At 40.1% G+C, this 21677-nt stretch overlaps 1 protein-coding gene across 1 annotated transcript in view; it reads left to right on the top strand.

The window, feature by feature from the left end:
• thsd7ab (thrombospondin, type I, domain containing 7Ab) overlaps positions 1 to 21677 on the top strand; it is a 122007-nt gene that overhangs the window by 62370 nt on the left and 37960 nt on the right. Inside the window, exons 8-14 of the mRNA XM_063879199.1 lie at positions 1798 to 1992; positions 4270 to 4516; positions 14107 to 14222; positions 15406 to 15541; positions 16199 to 16302; positions 18813 to 19007; positions 20343 to 20609. Of these exons, the coding sequence (XP_063735269.1) occupies positions 1798 to 1992; positions 4270 to 4516; positions 14107 to 14222; positions 15406 to 15541; positions 16199 to 16302; positions 18813 to 19007; positions 20343 to 20609 (1260 nt within the window). The remainder of the gene's footprint in view (positions 1 to 1797; positions 1993 to 4269; positions 4517 to 14106; positions 14223 to 15405; positions 15542 to 16198; positions 16303 to 18812; positions 19008 to 20342; positions 20610 to 21677) is intronic.

Here is a 21677-nt window from a genome sequence, read left to right as displayed (position 1 = left end):
AATTTACTTACCAGAGTCTGTCCAGAGGCTTCCCCTGCCACTCGACCCAACTCAACACCAGATGGTGATCAGTTGACAACTCTGCTCCTCTCTTCACCCAAGTGTCCAAAACGTTGCGGCCTAAGGTCCAATGATACGACAACAAAATTGATCATGGACCTTCTGCCTAGGGTGCTCTGGTACCACGTACACTTATGAGCATCCTTATGTTCGAACATGGTGTTTGTTATGGCCAATCTATGACTAGCACAGAAGTCCAGTAGCAAACCACCACTCCGGTTCAGATCAGGGGGGCCGTTCCTCCCAACCACGCCCCTCCAAGTGTCTCCATCATTGCCAACGTGTGCGTTGAGTCCCCTTCGGGAGCCCCATACAGGACTCTTTTCAGGGTCTCCAAGAAGGCAGAATGTTTGGTGCATAAGCACACACAACAGTCAGAGTCCCCCCCCCCCCTCCCTCCATAACCCGCAGGAGGGAGGCGACCCTCTCGTCCACTGGGGTAAACTCCAACAAAGAGGCACTCAACCGGGGGTTTGTGAGTATCCCCACACCCGTTCGGCGCCTCACACCTTGGGCAACTCCGGAGAAGAATAGAGTCCAACTGCTATCCAGAAGTAAGGTGCCAGAGCCGACGCTGTGCGTAGAGGTGAGCCCCACCAGATCCAACTGGTAACGCTCCACCTCCCGCACAAGCTCCGGCTCCTTCCCCCCCAGAGAGGTCACGATCCACGTCCCCAAAGCCAGCTTCTGTCGCCTGAGTCTGGTCCGTCGAGACCCTCTGCTTTCACTGCCACCCTTCTGGCAGCGCACCCGACCCCATCGCTGTTTCCCGTAGGTGGGGGGCCCCGTGGACGGAGAAGCGGAGGTGTTGCCCACGTTGCTTTTTCGGGCTGTGCCCGGCCGGGCTCCGTGGCAAGCCTGGCCACCAGAGGCTCGCCGACGAGTCCTCCTTCTGGGCCTGGCTCCATAAGGGGCCCCCGGGCTTCCTCCGGACCGAGTATCCTCGCTTTCATGTATGTTTTACATGAGGTCTTTTCAACTTTTGTGTTTTATTTTTTTAATATAGCGGAATATAGGTTTAGTTTTCTTCTTGAGAAAATTCCAAGACAAACGTCTATTATTGCCTGAAGGTAAAATTACTCTTCCTTTTTTGCTAATATTCATTATATAAGTTAATAGAATTTTATAAAATGTCTTCTGAAACATACTGAGATTTAATTCCTGGAAACACATATGGTAGTTTTTAACAATGTTTACATAAAAGCACAAATGCAGTTTGAGAATGTAATTACCATTAATTCAATACACAAACAAAACCACCTGTTTAGGCTTATCAAGTCAACATAAAACTTTACAATCTGTGTCCACAGTCTTTACCTGGAAACACAGATGGTAGTTTCTTAGAAACAACATTTACCTTAAAACACATCTGGAATCTTTCAAATAAATAACCACTAAACCAAGTTTGGAAATGCAAAACCATCTGTTTTTAGTTTCAATAAAATACTTTAGGCCCGGAAAGCCAAAACCAACAAGTCATTACCTAAAAACACAGATGGAAGTTTCTGTGCAATAACTGCGAATAGTGGCAGTCTTTCTCTTTCATATTCAGCATCGTTTTTGGTAATTACTGAAGTGGATGTCCTCAAACCCCATTAGTAAAAAACATGAATATTGTATTACTTCACTACAATTAGATTAGTACCCTAGTCCTTTAATTACATCATATATGTCTAAGATTATACATTATAGAGAATAGAAAATAGTTATTGTGTTGTTCCCCCCTTTCCTCTTCAGGAGAACAAGTGGACCGGAAGCTCTGTACGTCTTCCCCGGCTCCAGAGCCCGTCGCCTGTGAGGTGCCTTGCCCGAGAGACTGCGTGCTCAGTGATTGGACACCCTGGTCCTCTTGCTCTCAAACCTGCTCCAGTAAGACCATTGAGGGGAAGCAGATGAGGACACGCTCCATCCTGGCCTACAATGCCGGGGAAGGTGAGTCTCACCTGCAGTCTTCTGCAATATTCAGTATGGAAATATATGCAGATGTGGCCTGGATATTGACTTTGTCGTGGCCTTTCAAGTCGTCCTTTGCTGTCACTCACTGAATGTCTAGATTTCACACTTGTCTGCATGTGCATTTGGCCTTATCTCAAACAGTCTGCTAATCTGTTCTGGTGATTATTTCTGTTGGTTTGTTGCCTCGCCTGACACTTACTTTTTATCAGTTTCTAAGATCATTTCTCTGCTTATGCTTGTTCTTTCTGGTTTATATCTCTGTCTCTTATTTTCGGCCTTCTTTTTGTTATATTTCAAAACATTTTCTTGCATCTTATCTAGGTGTGTGTGTGTGTGTGTGTGTGTGTGTGTGTGTGTGTGTGTGTGTGTGTGTGTGTGTGTGTGTGTGTGTGTGTGTGTGTGTGTGTGTGCGTGTGCTTTCCTCACAGTCACTGCGATGGTTGTGGCGTGGATCACAGTGATGGAGGGTAACAGCTGTGATAGGAGTTTATCTGTTTTAAACTTCTAGCTGTGTGTCTACACGTAGCAAAATTCAATTTGCTTGTTTGAGTTTTAAAAACAACATTATCATAACAGCTTTAGGGTGACTAGATTGTATTCACCCGTTGTAATGCAGGCAGGGCTTGTTGGCCATGTGTGAAATAGTTTAAATGTGTTTGTACTTTTTTCTGTAGTTCTACAGTTGTATTACTGCTTTCCTCACCTATCACATTAATATATTTAATATCTGTATTTATCAAAGGTCTTACACGGGTGCCGAAGTTTCCAGAACTTTTTGGTAAATTGTCGATGTTACACTAGCAGTATAGTAGCTGTACTTGTTGTAGCTTTAGTATGTTTTAAAAATCTGATGAAATCATATCAAACTATATCCCGCTGTCTTTCCTGAGACACGTTTTTATACTTAACACAAACCCTCACACATGCTCAAGAACAATACCTGAGAGTCATCTCTCCACCACAGGATCCCCCTGCAGAGTAGGTTATCTGATTAGGTTCTGAACTCCTTAGCAGCTTTTGCAGCTCTTGTGTTGCATATTAATGAAACAAAAACTGTTGAAAATACAGGAACTTCTCAAAGCTCTTACGTAAAGGGTTCACGTTAATAAGCAACCACCAATATCTTGACATACAATTATGTGCTAATTAATACAGCAATAAGCCTAATTAATGACCTCTTTAGCATAACTGCTTACACTTAATTCACGGTGATTACTATGGGACTATGAAACCCAAGTGCCTCTTACTGTTTTAGTTGAATGACATTCAAGATGCATGCTCAGTGAAAACTGCTGCAGCTCTTTGTGAATGAGCCAGCAAACTGTAATTTATCCTGCAAACATGAATCAATGCTGCCTTTCTTTGTTTCGTTTCTGGTTTCTGTTTCTGTAAGCGGCTTCACATTTTCCCCATTGTCCAACATGCAGATTTTCTAGGTCATTGTTCAGCAGCAGCTAATGCTCATTGGTGGCATCATGTCATGCTAGTGTTGGGACAACACCGCCGTCGTTGTTAGTCAGCTCTGTTGTCAGCAGATCGGTAGTCCTGCTTAGTAACTAAAAGTTGAGATTTATCTGAGTTGGCAGTCTGTGATTCAGACCCGACTGTTTGTACACCGCCGCTCATTATGAAGCTGGCTCTCTGTCAACTCGGACAGCGAAATACAGGTGTGGAGGATTCGAAATCCCTCAATGCCTCTCAATCTCTGCTGAAAGCCCTAAGTGTCGGCAGTTACTGTGAACCAGAGAGGACTCCATAGACGCACCGACTGACTGTCTGACTGACAAAGAGAAATGAGAGGGAGACAGGCACATAAAGAGGGAAAGGGACTGACAATAGATGGATTTTGTGCACAACAAAGACCCTTATCAGAAGGAATGTAGCAAAAGCGAAAAAAGGTTAGAGCATTACTCTCCTTTTTCGAAAATATAAAGTGACTTTAAAGTCCCCAAAATCACTAAATAATTGAGATAAATATTTCTATACTCATCAAAATAGTTATGATTGAGGCAATCATGTATCTCAACTAATAGGTAGGAGGATAATGTTGAATACGACCCGCGCCCATTTACTGCATTCTGTCCCGTCTATCTCCCCCTTTCCAATCCACAGCTAGGGAAGCAAGAAGGCAAAAACCCACACAAAAAATGTGTGATTGTTTCTTTGGCCATAATCGTGCTTATCCATTTTTTATACAGTAATTGTTACATGTATAAATTCATTTTTCATCTTCAGTGTTTTCTTATCTCTCAGGTGGAGGCGCATGCCCAAACAGCAGTTCCCTTCAGGAGGTTCGGAACTGTAATGAACACGCCTGTACAGTCTATCATTGGCAGACCGGGCCTTGGGGCCCTTGTACCGAAGACCCCTCCGCCTCAACCCTGAACACATCCACGGTAGTCCGAGCCAGCGGTGGTGGTCAGGGTCCCTGCTCCACGGGAATGCAGACTCGTAAGGTCATCTGCGTCCGGGTCAATGTTGGACAGGTGCCCCCCAAGAAGTAAGCCCTTTTTCTTTTTTTTCAGCTCCTTCGGAACACATGTTTATGTTGGCTTTATTTACCAGTGTTGTCTGGTGTTGTTTTTCCAATGACACACTGCTGCAGCAGTCTTATTTAGAGTTACTGGTAATTTCCTGCTTCGCTGGTTTGTAGGTGTTTATAGCTGTGAAATAAGGTCTTGGAGAGTTATGTTGAAATTAAAAAGACAAATCAAATCGGTTTAATCTAGAGCTGCCGTTCTGAGGACTGAGGACAGGCAGAGCTGCGGTGGTCTTATGATGTGTGATATAATTAGATAAATAACATTTTTGGGGGATTGTTGCCCAAATGATAAGCAAAAGAGAGTTAGAATCATTCCTAAAGCACATGTTTAAAATCCTTTCTTACATTATGAGGTCTAACAGTAATCCTTTATCATCTGTTATTTGTGTTTGTGGATTTGAAAGCACACCAGTGGTAGACTGCCCATGGTAAGATAAAATGCTACATAAAGATACAGTATTTGTGTTTGACATTGAAGAAAAAAACAAAAGGAGGTGAGAGGCAGATGAGGGAAGCAGAAGTGTTGTGAAGGGAAGTGACAGCGGGAGACTAGAGAGTCAGAAAAAGACAAAAAAAACAAGGAGACTCTGACAGAGCTGGTTAAGTAAGCAGAGCAGACATTTTGCGAAAGTTAACACCCAATTTATATCTCTTGTTTGCAGGAGACCAAATAAATAATCTCTCTGTCCCTGAAAGCCTAATTAACCCTGCCGTTTTGGGCGCTGGCAATTTCTCATTGATGATAATAACAGTAATTAAATGGGATTGATACTTTAAGGCAATTTAATCATGAGGCAGATGAGAGACAAGATGTTTGTGTTTGGCTCTGAAGCCTACACCGCATGAGGCGGATTCAAAATATGCTGTCGAGATAATGTCTGCCAGAAGGATCAGCTCTAGTGTGATGCTGAATGTTTGACTGATTCACTAAACAACAAAAGATAAAGGGGTGGAACTGCGAGTGTCTAAATTTGTTTAAAAGAAACCCACATTGATTGCGGTGGTCCAAAAATCATCCTCTAATATATGTTCCGTTCCTCACTCTAATTCAAATAGACTCCCCCTCCTCTTGTCTGACAACTCCAAAGCATGGTTATCAGCGAGCAGGGGATAGGAACATAAATTATTTAAAGAGTCCGAGTGTGTTGTGTAGGTACAAGTACAAGGCAAATGTGATCCGCAGAGAGCACCACATGATAAAATGAAGATTAATGTCCAAGTTTGGTAGTGGCTGTGGGAGCAGCTGACCCTGACACTGCAGCAGCTGCACTTAACTGGCTGCAGAACAGAGGTCGAAGACCAGGATGCCTTTTATTGCTTGTTTTTTATTTTTTAATCCACACAAGGTAAAGCTGGAGTAACAGAAAAACACCAGCCTAGCAGGTGGGAGGGTAGCAGGGCCTGAAGTGTCAAGGGTAATGGCATTGAGTAACTGACCGAAAGGCTTTTAGTCAATTTGCCTCCATTATATTTGGTCGATGACTTTATATAATCAAATCCATTTGTTTGAAAAAACAATAGCATCCCTTATAAGATACACAAGATATTTGACTAAGTGGACTCCTATCAAGCACCTACTCACCTTCTCAGCAGGGTGTTATTGTTATCAACCTCAGTTGAGTGGGTTTGAGGTTTTGATTAATGAAGGTCACACACTTTTCTTAAAATGTGCCGGAAGGTGTTTGACATTTTTAACCTGTGCACCTTTAATGGTGACTTATCGGACATGCAATTACTCAAGGATGTCTTTAATATCTTGTGATGCTGTTGTTGTGATTCTTTCATTATTTGCTGTAATGGATAAATCAATTATGATGTTCTGAGATCAATGTGCGACAGGCTACAGATGTCTGACTATCAGACAGGTTGTAAACAAATCCTCACTTGAAAACTGCAGCATTAAAGGAAAGGTTCATCAGTCAATGCTTAAATGCCCATATTCATTGAGGGGGTTATTGATCTGTTTTGTTCAGCATCCTCTCTCAACCTAACTGGTGGATTAGAGACCTGAGGGTCCTTTTGATATGAAAGGATGCAGGGGAATGTATGACCTGATCTGGGGTTTTATGTGTGGCTATTCTGGCGTTTTTGTTCCAGTAATGTGGGGGATTGGACGATTGTTTTCTGACTTTAGTTATAATATACAACCATCTTAAGCTGTCATTGTCCACTTTAATGTTACTCTATGCTCCGATTTTGGGATCAAGCTTCCATCTGCCACTTGGAGACGTCCTTTGACATTGATTGACACGATTAACTAAATACCTAAAACTGTTGATGTGATTTTAGCATGAAGACTACTTTTGAAGAAACATGCAGTACTACTCTACTGTACTATACTAATGCAGTTTTAACACTGTACTGTAGCTACAACAGTGGACTTAAGCAGTAGCCCGAGGTTTGCAGAAGCTTCATCTTTGTTTCATTGTCAATGATAGACATATCCAAACTTAATACCCAAGGTCCCACAGAAAATGTACCATAAATAGGTAGATCTGCATTCCCAGTATCTGTAGCAATTCTACACTACACGGTTAAACATGGGTTCTCTCAATGACATACAGATCACATTGAGACTTGTTATCCTAGTTTATGAGTACTTGTAAGAAGCAATGTAAATGAATGCTATGAAACAGGGTCTCTCTGCACAAAGTGAGGCGTCTCTTCACCTGCCCTCAAGGACCAGTGGTGCTGTCCGTGGTGCTGAAGAAGCTTCCATTTCACTGACCCTGCCTGTTTACAACCCTATGAACTATTCTCAGTATTCATGACTTCCTTTTTGTAATCTTACTGCTGTAACCCACAAAGGTGTTGATGAAAATCTTTAAGAGGATTTCCCTTAGCCACTGTCACTGGAGGGGGTCCAGTAAAACCATCATGTTCACTTTACTCTAACACTAAGAAGCTCTGTGTGCACAAAATCGCTCGTATACTCACACCTTGAACATTAAAGTTAAAGTTGTTGCCAAGAACTATTATACATACACACATACACTGAGACTTACACACAGAGGACGTTAAATAATTTCAACGCCTCATGGGAAATTAACTTTGACTCTTCAACTCACAATGACAAACATTGCCACCAAGATGTTTCCTATTAGTTTGATTGCCAATTAGCAACATTTGTTAGCTTAAAGAGGGGTATGCCAATCAACAAGTTTTCAAATCAGCATGAGAAAATTAGCAGTGCTGGAAGAGGCTAAATCATCTGTACTTAACATGCATGAGCATCGGTCTAAAGATACAAGGATATTTATTATGTCAAGAGGAACTGTTTGAAAAATATGTCAACAAAATCAAACTGCAGTGATTAAAATAAACATATGATGGACGTTTACAAAATCCTGGGGAGGAAAGGGTGCAGAAATGGTTCAATAAAGCGTCAGACGAGAACAAGTTAATCATTTATAACCAATAAGGAAAGGACGGAGTGTACAGAGCGTTAGTATAGATAAAAAGTTACGATTAATAGCATATGAATAGATTATAAAAACACCTTCTTGTAATATTTTACTCCAATGATTCCTATAGCTGTTTAAGTGGCGTGGACGTTAGCTAATGGGAAGTCAAAAGATTATGATATATTAACCATTCAATGATCCCTCATGCATCGTTTGGATTGAAGACATTGTGTTTCTCTGCTAATTTGTTCAGATGTTTCCTTTAATTTGTCACTTTATATGTAGTTGAGTAAGGGTTGTGGTCAATCTCTTATCCAAACTTTTGTTGCTTTTCATTTCCCAAGTGGATAAGGCGGACCAAATGGCACTTATTTTGTTGAAAGACCTTGATTCGTGCCTTTCTTGACCAAAGTAAAAGCATACATTTGCAACAGCTCTGTGTTCCCGGCCATCTGTTGCTCAGAGAGGCGGTGTTTTCAAGCCTATACTCAGGAGTGGCTTGATATTGTTTTTTCCTTTTTCTTTTTTCTTCTTTGCTGCATGTCTTCATCTAGCAAAATCCAACTGGCAGGTATTCTCTATCAGGGCACCCATGGGATCCCAGCAGAACAAACAAACATGGCCACCTGCACCCTGCATATGCAGATGTGCCATGTCTTATTCACCGATGGATCTAAGCTGTCTTCCTCCCTCAGCCCTAGGCAGTGAACCTGAGTGCATGTCACAAACACAAGCACACCCAGACACACACACAACACACAAACACTAACTGTCACAGCCCAATAAAAATCGGGAGCCACAACAGAGATAAATATGTCAGTGCCTCCGGCTTGGGCTGCTATCTTCATATCGAGAAAAGCTGTTGTGGTGTGGGGGAAAAAACAACGTCTGCTTATTGATTCTGACAGTCTGTGTGCTGCATGCTACCAAATTTGTCTTTGTATAATCACATTGATGCTGTGGAGACTGAATGATTCATGATTATGATGTTCGACAGTCGCTGTATTAATGCCAGTCAATCATCTTGCTGCCGTGTGTTCTAATGAATGCTGTGTTTACTCTCGGCTTTTCCCTGTGATATATCGTTTAAAGGCCTCAAGAAGGAGACCAAAGACACCGCTGAATGGGTCCTTGAAGGACGGCAACTGTTTTATTCTGAATTAAACAAATCATGTTCTTTCTTTGTAGTCGGTAATTTTGATAATAAGATTAATTAGGCCTTATCGTTTCCCTGCAGACCTTGTTTTGTATGTGTGTACGCTCTCTTAAAACTACTGATGGTTCTTTTCGTTGAATCTTCTCCCTTCATCCTGCTCAACCATCTGCTCATTTATCGAACAACCTCTCACTGAACAGATTACTCAATGCGCTAATAGCAGCGAGCGCAACACGAGCCTTAGCCTGGCTGCTCCTCTTAATGTTACGCTTCGGGACAAGCTCCGGGGGCCATGTTGTGTATGCCCTGGCCTCGCTACAAATCATGACATTTAAAGATCATTATGGGATTGTGACTAGAACAGAGCAAGTCAGTAACAAACCAGATGCCATTACTGGATGGTTTCATTAAATTCAGTGTGGTGCATTTCCATGGTGATAAACCCACAAGTGAACTGTTCAAAAAACACCAATTAGAAAATTGTTCAGTGAGGAAAAAATAATCAAAACGCGTTGCAAATAAGCATCGTTTTTCTTCTAAAAATACATTAAAATCTGACAAGCAAAGACGTTATGAGACACAAAATTAAGAAAAAAAATGGAGAAAAACTGTGGAATACCACAATGTACACATCATTTTTAAAATGCTGGCTTTCGCACTCCCACAGACAAAGTCTTCCAGCCAAACATTGTGTTGTTCCTATTCTGGCGGGTATTGTGTTCTGCCAACAAACATGGTCTGCTTATTTTCTGAAAACTGGAATGTAATTGAATTTTAATGTCTAAAAAAAGATCTAAATTTGGGTAACACCCACAATTAGTGGGGTTACGATATAATCCCACTAAAAAGAAAACAAAGGGGTTCTCCCAGTAGAGGCAAACCTGCTATGAGTCAACTCATTGCGCTATATGTAAAGCCCTCACAACACACATAGGCCTATTGGATTATTGGGAACAAAATCAAAAGTAATAGCTGCATTAAACAATGTTTTTGAAATAAAGAAAACATAGAAGCAACCTGTCTGAAGGTGTCAGAAATGGTTCCTGAATTTCCCACAGGAAGTTTCCATCAGTTTTTGCACCAAATGATCTTTTTAGGTTTATTTTGATGTGAAATGATCACAAAACTTCAGGAACAAGCGGAAATATGCATATTGCGATTAGTTTTCGTGGCTTCGCTTTAGTAAGTAAGTTAAAGTGTATATGAGAAGTTTCAAAGATAGCAAGGGTCATAGTTGTGCAATGTTTCTTAATTGAGAATAACATGACTTAAAAACTGACTGAAGGTGTTTATTAAAAGTTTTACTTGGAATACAATATTACCCATATGTTTCTGAAACCCAACTTTGATTTAGAAGCCTGGGACATAAGAAACACACTTTTTTGTATGTGATTTCATTGAAAGATTGAATATTTTTCTTTATTTCGTAGCTACAACTGTTAACAAAAAGCTAAATATACTTGTTTAATGGTTGGGAAATGTGGTCTTCATGTTTAAAAGAAGCAGATAGATTTGAACACTGGGATTCTGTATGCAAGTTGTGTGTCCTTGTACGCCTTTACACACAATCTTTGACTCTAAACTTCTCCTTCAGCGATTGTAACACTGGCTAAATTACTCATAGATCAGCTGACCACAAGCCGTAACTTCTTAGCAAACAAAGGTTGGTTAAGGGAAACAAAGCAACATCAATTATGTTGTTTTTCTACTAAGGACAAATGGACTAAAACATTTGCTTGTAGGTTATGTATTTTCAGGGGACACTCTAATGGTGAAAACTCAAAGGCAGGCAGTCTGCACTCTAGCAATGAGAGTTTTACTCCTCTGAGGTTCAGTGTTCAGAGAGTCTTCTGTCTAGATTAAAGGCAAAAGTCAAGCTGTATTTTTTAACTTCTGTCTATTATTTAAATAGGAATATTGTTTTATTGCCGGCGGTCTTTCAAGATCTTACAAAAGTGGTAAATTGTAGCTCATCCTCAGACAGTTAAAATTTATGAGTAGCAGAGTGAGTATAACCAGGTCAAAAGTGTAATCCCCTCTTTGTCAGAGAGCTCTGAGAGTCACATTATCTAATAGCACAGCCTCAGTGGTCTGATCCCTCATGATTTGGAGCAATGTTTCTCTGCCTCAGGCAAATTTTCAAGTTACCAATGAGCATAAGAGATGGACTATCTGAAGTCATTGTACAACCGTATGTAAGTCATGCTGCATTTATATACACAGCCCTGGAAAGAATTAAGAGACCACTCCAATTGTTCGTAAATCTCAATCTCTACATGTATAGCAGCCATTCCAGTGTCTGTTGAATTTCAACACAAACAAATATTGTCAGTAGTTTATAGAATATAATAAAACAAAAATAAAAATCATTTAACTCAAAGACAAACCTATAGATAGTAAAACAGGAGAAGCTGATAATGCTGAAGTGGTCACCAGAGATTCCACAATAATTTCCACACTTCATTGAAACCAACAGCTGCAATATTGTTGAGATACAGTATATGCATACAGTATCCATTTTGCATCTAATATGAGATAACACTTGGAATTCACTCAACATGGTTTAGAGAGTTACTGCACTCTGCCTTGTCTTGTGTAGCTCAAAGCAAAATACGTTGAGTTTTACTCGCTTCCTAAAACTTGTGACAAACCAAAATGAAAAGGTATGTTTTTTGTTTCGGTGAGACTTCAACAATTTGCTTCATGCGCCTGTGTGATCTCAGCCTCCTGCTATTGATTATATAATACATTGCTTTTCCATCTGCGCTCTGTACGACCTGATTGTATTTAGATCTTGCCGATGTTTGTGCACGGTTTATTTTTGTCTTACCGCTGCATTCTCTGCCAGGTTTTACTTCATAAAGAGCCCGGTGATCTGTACAGTCTGCAGACGGTGCAGAACCAAAGTAGGTTTACATTGTTAAAATCCTGGTTAGCCCTGGTGTAGCGATTGTTCTGCACTCTCAGGTACATGATTTGGATCATAAAAACCTCGTGTCATGTTGATGTCTCCTCAGGCTAGTCACCTGTTCATTCACTTTGTTATGAATATGAGCATCTGCTGAAGGCTACAATTGTAAATGTGTCCTACCCCTGCTGTATTTTATCCTAGGGACCATTCACTTGTATGAAGACACCAGAGGATTCGTTTCGCTCGAGAGGGATTTAGCTCTGTCTATTGGTATTACAAATAAATCTCTCCTTTTCTAGCTGTTACATTATTGCATTTTCCCTGTGAGGCTCCCTATTGCTTCCCTGATAACACCATGCTAACGAGTACAGAACGCCCAGAGGAGAGCGCTCATTCTTAGTAACATTAAACCTGACCTGTGTGTCAGCAATAGGATGAGGAAACAGACCGGCAACTTCCCTGCTGCACGACCGGGAATGCAGCGTTGCAGAGATCAGATTACAAGATGTCTTCCAGCGGGTTTGTCTCGACCTATTTATCTCTACCCGGTGGTATGCACAGGGGACCTTAGGTGCTTAAATGACTGAAGATTAACCACAAGCACTGTTCGAGAAACCTCGGCTTGACCCTCTCTTCTGTGCAAACACAAAGGGATTATCACTTGCTGATAGCAGGTTCCAGTTTTAAAAAAAAGGAGTTTCTGTCTAGAGGCCCGCATGCTAGTTTTTAGCTTAACCCTGAAGGAGCTCTGAGTGTTGCACTTTTTCTCACTAGAGTAAAATCCTGTAGTACATCCTCAAGGAGACTTGCAAAACAATTCCTGTGCCGTTTACTTTTTTCTGTGAGGGGAGTATGACCAACTCTTCTCCATATATATATATATCACACTATGAGCCAGATGGCGAACATCAGTCGTAAACTGGATGTGATTATGAAGGTTTTCATCAGTTTTTATTGCCCTAGATTGTCCCTAGAATAATTACATTCTGTATTCAAGCAATACCCAGATGGTTGGTGTGCCAAACCTTCACACTGATATTTACTAAAGCTTTAAACATGGTTTATATCTCTATATACATGCATTAAATGTCTGTTGAATCCAGACTGTCGGTACATATATGAAAGTCATTGGGGCCTGTCTGATATTTTACACCTAGTTTTAATATAATGCCATAATAACGGTAGGATGATCGAAAGCAAGTAACTTAATTCAACTTTTTCTGAACCAAATGCTAACTCACTTAATGGACAATTGTTCTTAATGTTTTGATTGTGAAATGTACTCTTTTTTTTACGGTAGTGACCACACAATAAGCCCATAACAATATTGGTTCAATGCACGTTAATAACGCAAAGTATCAATGAGTGCCGACTTTGTATTCATCTGTGTGAATAGTCTAATCATGTCTGTTCCCTTTACATTGCCCAATATCACAAAGCACACATTTGCCTTAATGGACAATGTGTTTAGCATACAAATCCTCTGCTCTTTGATTCGTTATCTTTGAACACTTCCAAAACAAACCCTTTTATAACGAGGAAAAAACGTCAGTGAGAGCAACAGGGGAGGGATCGCTCTCCCAGGACAGACGGATATGCAGCAGAAGTTGTAACAGACTCACATAATTAAATGACAGTAATAAAAGACCCTTGATCACACATTTTTATGGACTCAGTGTGTGGTTACCTACATAAACATTTGTGTTTATTTTCTCTCACTTCATGATCTGCTTGCCAGCAAATCTTGTTGTACGGTTATCTGGGTTTACATTCCTCTTCTCGTGGTTAGTGCCTATAACCAACACTATAATTTAGGCGGGCGTACACAGCAACATTACAGCATCTTCTTGCTACAATTGGTTGTGATTTTGTATGGAAACCAAAAGAAAACAGATGCTTTGAAATAACCATAAATCAAATCCATGTACTCCGGTTGTAATTTGAGACCAAAGCGTCAGGGAGATAAAGTAATCAATGTTTTTGTTTTTTTGTTCAGCACCCTGAGATTTAGAAAGCTCGCCTGATATATTTCATAAACTGGTTTTACAGCCCCGCTGTGTGTGTTTTTGTTGTCTAGGTGTCCAGACAGCCCCCGCCCCAGCACGGTGCGACCATGTCAGCTGCCCTGCAAGAAAGACTGCATCATGACCCCTTTCAGCGACTGGACACTGTGTCCTTTTACATGTGACGCAGGTACTATGACATGTTTCTCCTCATGCATGGAGAGAATATATGTCTGATGTAAAGAAATACTGGCTTATTCAGATGATTGAATGGGATTCAGGGAAAGTGTCCACTATCAAAGAAGGGTGTACACAAATCCAGTATCTTGAAATGTATATACAGTGTCTATGAAAATGTTCCACTTCGTCATAAATTGTCCATTTCTTCACTTATTAACTAAATCATCTTTCCTCACCCTTAGCTGAAAGGTATTTATTTCCATAATAAACATCTATTCTGATTGTTAACACTTGTTCTACAGTAATTAATGATTAACCTAATATTTTTTATTGGAAAGGTACGTAACTTTTAATTCCAGGTCCTTAATATGCCAGAACGCTGCTTAATTGTAGGAGGAATTTAAAGTGACTATGGAGGCTAGAGCCTTTTCGTAGAGCCAATCAGATTAACAACCACATAAACATCTCGCACTCACATCTCTTTACACGTAATTCATTTGACAGATGTGCATGTAAGGCAACCTTTGGGCCGATCTCTTTTAGTGTGTCTGGCAAGCCGACTCTGGCAGTGGCTACAAGTGTCAGTTGTTGTTGTTTTTATGTTATTAGAAAAAAAAACATTGTTCAGATGGGGTCACCTTTGTCAGGGTGCCACATCCCAATCTGTTGAGCGGAGGCAACTTCATTACATTGATTTACATCCGAAAATCATTACCGTCCATATTTTGATGACCTCTTCATGTGACACCGTGGCATAAATCTCTTCGCTCTGAGCATTCTGCACTGATGGCTGTGCATTTTAATTTGATGCTGTGGATATCTTCACCTTGTGCAAGGGATTTCACATCATCCCCATACAGTACAATCGTTTAAAGCAAGGTTCAGAAATATCCAGGGGCTCGTTTCATCTTAATTAAGTACTTGAGGTCATCTACACACATATAAACACCATCAATTTGATTTGAGTCAACTCCAAGGTCTAATGGGATTTTTTTACAGCATCGTTGTTGACTTCATATCCAAAGTAATCAGATGTGCGTGTGGTCAACAATAGCTTTCCATTTAGATATGGCAAAAGCACTTCCCATGTATATTCTTCAAGAAATATAGCTTATTATTTTAACATGTTCCTAATCACATTCCCATAAAGAACATTCATTATTTTAATTAATAATGTGTGTGTGCCTGTTCAGATGGTAACGCGGTGAAGACACAGCAAACAAGGAAACGTCTTATCATCCAGCAGCCATCCAACGGAGGACAGGACTGTCCAGAGGTGCTGGAGGAGGAGAAGGACTGTGAGGTCCCCAAAATCTGTCCAGGATTCAGGTGAAACAGCAATTTAAAAAAAAGCTGATTTCATGTTTTCTTACTTACATTTACAGCTATCAGTAGGATAGATTTATTATTATTATTATTATTATTATTATTATTATTATTATTATTATTATTGGCATTCTGGCAAAGCTGCTTTTCTTGTATTTAAAAAAGAATAGCCATGTAGGCCATTTCAAAATTATAAACTTAAACTAGCGCTCTACAAGTGTATTCCCTGTTGCAGGGCAAGTAATGTACTGTAAATATAACAGGTTGTCATACATATCCAATGTCGGTAAATATTAAATGAGAAAAAAGGTGACTCATTCATAAACTATGAAATAAAGTAAAACATTTGGCTGACAGAAAGTAGGATCCTCATTATCTATATCCGTTAATATAGTCAAAAGATCTCTTTGTAAAATGCGTGGTAGTTTCAGTATGTTATATATATTGCTGACAATAAACACAGGTCTGTAGTTTGATTTTATAAAAAAGGTTGCAATATAAGTCATACTATTGCTCAGGAAAATGTGCTATTTTCCTCAAATAGTTGGCCCTATTTGTCAATTTTTCTTTTACATAATACAATCTTCATGGTGCATTGTTGGTGTTACGGTGAATTCCGTGGTTGTGTCGATATAGCCATTCTGTCCTGATTTGTTCCAGGTGGAAGACCCATAAATGGAGAAAGTGCCAGCTGGTCCCATGGTTTGTCAGACAGGAACGTCCCGGTGCGCAGGAGACCTGTGGACCTGGGCTCCAAACAAGAGGTATAGAAACCAATCACTTCATCTCCCTCCACACCTCCACTGGACCGTTACTAATGAATGTAAATTAATTTTTTGCTCCTTTGGGTGCATCTGAAACCCAGCCATGAGGCAGCAGATGGATGCACCAAGGTTTTGAGAAAAGGCCAATATACTTAAAGCAGATATCACATCCTCTCACTTACTGTACCTGACACAACTAAAGACATACAGCTCCGGAATGTTTCTTAAAACTCAATCTCTACATGCATGGCAGCCATTCCAGTGTTTGTTGAATTTCAACACAGAGAAAAATTGTCAATAGTTTATAGAATACAAGTAGAAAATACAAATTTCCTTTAACTCAAAGACATACCTATAAACTATCTTCATTTTTTGGGGAAGAAACTGTGTTCCCAACCGGCGACGTGCCTCCTGAGACCTACAGCATGCTTGAGACTTGACAGTTTTGATTTTTACACTTGCTTTTTTTTTTACCTCAGGCTCTTGTCACGCAATTTTAATCAACTATGTTTTTGTGGAGATTTGGTAGAAGATGCAGCACCTCCCCTATAGCATGCGACAGCCCAAACTTTTGTTTATATGGGCTTCACGTACAAGTGAAAAGTACTGTAAAGGAGTTGTGACTCTCTCACTTTAAAATATTTTTTCCTCTCGCCTTTTCATAGACGATGGATGCACCATGTAGTCCTGGGAGGCTTTCATAAAAATTCAATTTCAAGGGGTCACGCAGAATGATCAATTTCATTATGTTCAAGCTCCTATAGAAGGCCATTATTAGTGCTTATATTTCAGTTTCGTCTTCCCTAGCTTACATTAAAATGGAAGAATCAATTTATTCATGGCAACTGCTATAAGGTCCACTTCAGACACACTCACACCACACTATTCCGATTCTCTGCTGCTTTTCACTGATTTGATACCATGTGACACCTGATGTCCAGAGCCTTCTGCACATGTTTTCACTCCTCTGACACATTAAAGTGGCAGAAATAGCTTTGTCATTGACTTAATTAAGTTAGACACACTGTCCTCGCTGGTCTGTGCTTTGGTCTGAGAGTGTATTATGTTTGTTTACCTAGACAGAGACTTTCCTTGGAGGAAAAAACACACTGCAGTAGCTCTATGAAACACCACATAGAACAACTGAGACCATGTGCTTATCTGTGTCTCTCTTGTTGACACACACACACACACACACACACACACACACACACACCAACAGAGGATTTTCAAACCAATAGCAGTGCCCACGGGGGTTCAGCAGAAATGTGCTTAGAGATTGATTTCTCTACGAAGGTAAACTCCTGCAGAACGTCTGCATTAAAAGAAAATGAAATATTGCAGCAACTAAAGTAATAAACCCTTTATTGAAAGAACAAAGAATAGGCTGATGCAAGCCAACATAATATTGACTTACGGGTTTCAAACCAATTAAGGTTTGTGTCTGTTCTGCTTATATTGTTATTTAGCTCCGAGTGAGACGTAATCTGAATGATACATTTTTCAACTTGTTTTCATTGATTCTTTAGTTGCGCACTTTAAATCTTTATTTGATGTTATTTTGCCCATCAATAGGGAAAGTAAAAATTGCATCGCTTACTTTATTTAAAAGGGCATTACAGCGATTTTACACTTCAAAGTTTCCTTAACAAAGGGAAATGTTTTGGAAACAAGAAAACCTCTGCACAAAATTCGTCCCCCGGTAAAAGCCTCCTGAACAATGACACAATGATGGATCCCAACTAAGAGCTTTTGATGTTTGATTAAAAAACACCATACTACAATACTTGTACTACCATACTATATTTACTACTACAATGCTTCATCATTGCGCTGTCACTGTAACATGGAAATATATATTAATACTCTAGTGAAAAAAACATAAAAAGACAGGCATTATTATTTTCTTTGAATGATTTCTAAGAAATAGTTGGATATTTTGTGAAAGGCACTTTTTTGCTTTTTTACAAAGTGGTATTATTCTCATATCTGCCTATTGAATGCAAAATACAGACAGCAGTCAGTTAGTAACTAGGGGAGTCTGTCCAAAAGTAAGAAAATGTACCCGTTTGCACCTCCAAACCTCAGTAATTAACCTTTGATATCCTCTTTGTGGTCTAATGAGATGTTATTTGCTGGATTATTAAATTAGTGAGCCTCTGGTTTTCAGATCTAAATTCCTGAATGCTTTTCGTGGCTGAATGCATAAGCCAAGATAAGAAGTCTTTTAATTTACGTCTTGGGGAATGTCCCAAAATGTCAAAAGAAAAATGTATTAAACTGTCAAACACAACATGGTAAATAAAGCATATGGTAAGTGTTGTATTATGGCATGTACTTTAATAGTTCACTCAGGTCCTTTTTTATTACCATACATCATTGTCTTGCACTTTTAAATACCTGCTGTGACAACCAATCAATCTGTTGAAACAATAAAAGATCCACTAAGCCACTTGATGGCCTCCCAAGCATTCTAATGAATGTGACCTGTCTTCTCTGAATTCTTCCAGCTGTGTCCTGTCGCCAGCTGGACGGGACGCAGGCCGACATCAACGAGTGTCTGAAATTTTCCAAGACCATGCCCGCCATCACTCAGCACTGTCAGCTCCCCTGCCAGGATGACTGCCAGCTGACCAACTGGTCCAAGTTCTCGTCCTGCACAGCTGACTGCGTGGGGGTCCGCACCAGAAAGAGGGCATTGATAGGTGAGAACAAAGAGGGGCACTGCACCAAATGGGATTTTGTTCTAAACCCTTTTTCGACCTGCAATGTAGTTTAAGTGTTGGTGAGGTACCAGGCAGGGCAGAGGGTAATGTTGGTGGGCAATTCTCCAAGAAACGAGCAGTAAAGTTAAACATAAGGTCGTAAATCTATTCAGGTAGTTTTTGCCAGGTAATGCTCCAGTGGGATTAAAGCCACAAATCTGAAATAACTCCTCAGTCTTTGTTTTCCATCAGGGCGTTCCAAGACAGTTGCCTTGTGCATCACAAGGCAACTATAAAGCAACAGTGCAGCAAAGTATTAAGAGGTGACTGTAGGGGAAAAAGTAAACTTTAAACTGAAAAAGTGGGTTTGAAAAGCTTTTATATCCCTCTGTTTTGATGAATTCTTTTGACCCATTCTACCAAGTATAAAAGAGCAGAGGTCACGGCATGCATGAAACACTCTTTGAAGCCGTTGTATCATTGTTTTTTGCTTTGAGCCAGGAAAGGAGTATGTGGATTTTAAGGATCAATTCACAGTCCTACAGCTTTTGGGAATGGGTCCTTTTAAAACTGTATGTAGTTTACTCCTTTTAAAGCAGAGCAGGAATCTCCTTCCCTTTTTCAAACTACTCTTTTACTCCTAAATGTTTATTTTTAATCTCAGATAATATTTGACTTGTCTGCTCGTAAATATACAAGTTCTAATGTTAATCACTGAATATTTCCAACCTCCCACAAACACAAGAAATATAGTATTTTTACATCTACAATGATCTAAAAATAGGTTGTATTGCCCTTTTTTTAAACACATACAATGCCCTCAAAATGAGACCTACATTTGGATCATTTTGGGTAACATATAATGCAATTTCCAACAACCAGCTGTGGTCCTCATGCAGGACAAACCTTGGCTGTAATTTTCTTAATGCAAAAAAAGGATGCTTTAGCACTATTTTCCTATTTGCTTGTGAAGCTTATTTTGTTGCTTGATCTATGATTAATAATGCTTGACACGTTGTTAAAAATATTCAGGTTGTTTCAGTAAAAGAGCACTCTGCTTGAAACAATTTTGCCAGCGTAATCTATCATCAGGATTTGCTGTCTGACTGTTGATGTATCCCACACGAATGAGGGGACAGCCACTCCTGTGTCACCCAGTCTTTTTTCAGTGACTACACTATCCAAACTTTCCCACAGGCTTTAAAAGTATCCATAAATATGTTGAGACTCAAAGTCGTTCGACCCAAAAAGAGACAGAAATCTAAAAACACCAGCAGACATGTGGAGTCACCTCTCCCAAGGCTATTCCTTCATCTCTTTCATCTCTGTCCTCAGGGAGGAGCAAGAAGAAGGACAAGTGCAAAAACACGCAAATGTACCCTTTGAGTGAGACCCAGTACTGTCCATGTGACAAGTACAATGCCCAGCCGGTGGGGAACTGGTCAGACTGCATCCTGCCCGAGGGAGGCAGAGTGGAGAGCATCCTGGGGATGAAGGTGCAGGGAGACATCAAGGAGTGTGGACAGGGATACCGCTACCAGGCCATGGTGTGCTACGACCAGGACAACAGGCTGGTGGAGACGTCTCGCTGCAACAGTCACGGTCAGTATTTAAACCCATAAATATATGTATGTGTATCTGTTTCACAGCAGACGTAACATCACAGAGTTACTTATTTATTAAAAGTCAAATTAACAACAAACCTCTAGAAATATGTGGCCATGCTGATAGTTTTGGTTTCATGTGTTCAGGTGTTCTAAAAACAGAGTAATCTACCTCTAGCACCTACTCTACTTCCACCCACTTGCACGGAGAAGGGGTAAAACATAGGAGGTCAAAACGTGGAAGTCCCTCATTAGTTGGCCTTACTATAAAGTTAATTTGGTCATGTTTTACAAATGTTGCTCTGAGCCTCAACTCTATACAAGGCAGGTTAATAGTTTTATATTTGTGACTCTCATAGCCTTACAAAATGATTGTATTTTTTTACATAATTGAAAAGGACAAGGCACTTTTTTAAACATCTTTAAAATTATAATAGCAATAGAAAAGGATATTTTACAATGTGATTAACACACTTGTTTGCTGTTATCTAAACACGTTTGTTACTTATTATTTCACGGATGAAAGTGAACAGAAAATAAAGTAAAGTTGAAACCGAAAAGTACAAACAGAGATGCATAAGAGAAACTACACGGCAACACAACACTAGAGGTCAGCGGCACAGAGAATGTAAAACATTTTACGCGGGCATGTGACCTTAAATGATTGCAGTTGATCGAAGAGAAATCTGCATGTAAGCACACAAGGACATAAGCTGAGGCTAGAAAATCATTTGCTAGCACTGACTATCGGTTCCAGGTGAAAAATATACTGTAGAACCACTGATGCAAGAATAACTGTTTAGTCAGATAAACATTTACGTATCTGAAGTGAAAGATTTTGTCTCTGCACATATGCAACCCCCTCCTATGGAGGTTAGCGCCTTATTTCGGGTACAGGATTTCACATTAGGAGGATTTTCTCTGGCACACTCCTGTCAGAATCATTTGTCTCTCCGTTTTTAAGGTCTTATCTAAGATCCAAAATACTTCAAGCGAAGAATCCTGGCTCAGAAACTCGTTGTGAAATTGCTGTGAAATAGAATGCGGGAGATGTTCAAATGAATAC

Source organism: Eleginops maclovinus, chromosome 3 (genome assembly GCF_036324505.1).
Source record: "Eleginops maclovinus isolate JMC-PN-2008 ecotype Puerto Natales chromosome 3, JC_Emac_rtc_rv5, whole genome shotgun sequence".
NCBI lineage: Eukaryota > Metazoa > Chordata > Actinopteri > Perciformes > Eleginopidae > Eleginops > Eleginops maclovinus.
The sequence above is the reverse complement of the archived record's forward strand: the minus strand, read 5'-3'. Positions and strand labels throughout refer to the sequence as shown.